Genomic DNA, 2,219 nt, shown 5'->3' on the forward strand with positions numbered 1-2,219 from the left:
GACCCCATGGCCCCCCGCTCACAGCCACTGCAGGGAGAAGCCCTGGCTGAGGCTGAGGCCAAGGTCACTCACGGTGAGAACCTGTGGGAGGAGAGGAGACATTTTGGGGTACGGCCTTGGTGGGGGGATGCAGAGCACCCTTTGCTCTGCCCAGCACGGCAAGAGAGCCACCCCAGAGTCTTCACCCACCTCCTCGGCCACAAACCCTGCAACAAGGGCTGGGGGAGAAGCAATGAAGACCCCCTGGATGGGGATCCCCAGGACAGGGCACCCCAAGATGGGACCATACCTGGTTGTCCAGGTAGGAGAAGGGCTTCTCCTGGCCATTCAGGAGGACCTTGCTGGGCGGCTCTCGCACCCCAAAGATGCTCACCATGCCAATGGTGACCTCGGTGGCCTCAGTGCTGGCATGGAGGACGGTGGAGGTGAAGATGTTCTGCAGGAGGAGATGGCATGAGTTCGAGGTGGCTGGGTGCTATGGGCCCCCCCCCCACCCCTGCCCTCCCACCACATCCCACCTGTGTGACGTTGAACACCAGGTAGGAGTAATTGCCTTGCTCAAAGGTGTCCAGGCTCTCGCCATCATCCCAGAAGAGGTCTCCCCAGGCGGTGGCACTGGAGGACAAGGCCACGATGAGGCGCAGAGGGTTCCCTCGGGTCGCCTTGCTGGTGGTTTCTGGTTTCTGGAGTTCAAAGACATGGGTGCTGTAGGGTTGAGAGCACCCAAGATGGAGGTCCCAGAGCTGAGGTGCTGGTGGGGACACACACACTGAGGACAGTCCCCAGGGAAATGAAGGGTGGGTGCTCACCTGGGTGGGCAGGATGGCACCCTCCCGGACATGCAGGTTGAGGTGCTCCAGCGGGGCTGACATCTTCAGCATCTCCCCGCTGCTGTTCACTGAGGAGCCCTGGGCAGGTGGTGAGAGACATAGTTGTGAGGGGTCAGGGGCATGGCAGGGACCTTGGGCACCATTCTGGGGAGCAGCCATCCCCACCCCTTCCTCCACTGGGGCTTTCTGGGCTCAGCCATGGCTTCCCAACTGCAGCCCCGAGATGGCCAAGCAGGGACCACCCAACCCCTGGCCAAGTGCCACAGTGCTCCTCACCGTGTAGAAGTCGTACCACACGCCTTGGGGGACGTAGCCTGTGACCGAGTCCACCCCAGGCTCCAGTACTGGTGTCACCAGCAGGCTCCGGCCCCACAGGAACTGCCTGTCCAGCCCCAAGGTGGCAACATCCCGGGGGAACCTGTGGCAGGATGGAGACACCACTCAGATCGGCTGCTTCTCCATGATCCAGCCAAAGCATCTTCCCAGCTCCTGGTGGGGATGCTCTTACTCAAAGAACAAAGGTCGGGCGACGGTGTCCCCTTGCAGGTGGGCACGGTGGAACAGGGTGTAGAGGAAGGGCAGGAGGGAGTAGCGAGTGAGCAGCACGTCCTTCATGGCCGTCCTCGCCGCAGGGCTGAACGCTGGTGGGTCCTGGGCCTGGGGAGATGCGGGGAGTCAGCAGCCACCCCACCTCCATCCCCATCCCCATTCCCACCTCCATCCCCATCCCCATTCCCATCCCCATCCCCATCCCTGCTGGGTGTCCCCACTGCCCTGACCTCCTGCATCCTGCATCCCATATCCCATATCCTGCACCTCGCATCCCCCACCCCACATCCCACCCCTGGATGCCTCCCACCAGACATCCTGCCCTCGACCTTCTCATTCTGGGTGTTGTGGTTGCGGGCAAAGGGGTAGAAGGCGCCGAGCTGCATCCAGCGGGTGCACAGCTCCTCCGAGGTGCTGCCAGAGAAGCCAAAAAAAAAGAAGCCACAGATGTCTGCCCCGACCAGTGGGATGCCAAAGAGGCTGAAGCTCAACAGCCCTGAGGGCAGGGATGGTCAGCAGGGCACAAGGAGTTTCAGAGAGTTCTCCAAACAAGCAGAAAGCCCAATGGAGCTGGGGGTGCTGGTACAGGGGGTCCATGCAAAGCCCATACCACCCACCTGGGATGGAGTAATACATGTCCTTCCACTGGCTCCGGTTGTCACCCAGCCAGTGCCCCGAGTACTGGCCCTGGCTGGGGAAGGTGGAGCGGGAGATGACGAAGGGGCGCTTCCCCCGGATCTGGATCAAGGCTCTGGAAAACAATGGGGGGAGCCAGGGGCAGGAGGTGAGAGCAGCCACCCAGGAGTTCACCTTATCCCACAGTGATGGAGGGAGAGGTCC

The 2,219-nt window shown here is 62.0% G+C and overlaps 1 protein-coding gene across 1 annotated transcript in view; it reads right to left on the reverse strand.

Moving 5' to 3' along the window:
- Positions 1 to 16: 16 nt before the first annotated feature.
- GAA (alpha glucosidase) overlaps positions 17 to 2,219 on the reverse strand; it is a 9,389-nt gene continuing 7,186 nt past the window's right edge. Inside the window, exons 12-19 of the mRNA XM_010176010.1 lie at positions 1,997 to 2,130; positions 1,709 to 1,875; positions 1,339 to 1,487; positions 1,107 to 1,248; positions 810 to 908; positions 519 to 683; positions 290 to 436; positions 17 to 81 (exon numbers count right to left, since the gene is read on the reverse strand). Of these exons, the coding sequence (XP_010174312.1) occupies positions 19 to 81; positions 290 to 436; positions 519 to 683; positions 810 to 908; positions 1,107 to 1,248; positions 1,339 to 1,487; positions 1,709 to 1,875; positions 1,997 to 2,130 (1,066 nt within the window). The 3' untranslated portion in view covers positions 17 to 18. The remainder of the gene's footprint in view (positions 82 to 289; positions 437 to 518; positions 684 to 809; positions 909 to 1,106; positions 1,249 to 1,338; positions 1,488 to 1,708; positions 1,876 to 1,996; positions 2,131 to 2,219) is intronic.

Source organism: Antrostomus carolinensis, unplaced genomic scaffold (assembly GCF_000700745.2).
Source record: "Antrostomus carolinensis isolate BGI_N321 unplaced genomic scaffold, ASM70074v2 scaffold38019, whole genome shotgun sequence".
Classification (NCBI taxonomy): Eukaryota; Metazoa; Chordata; class Aves; order Caprimulgiformes; family Caprimulgidae; genus Antrostomus; species Antrostomus carolinensis.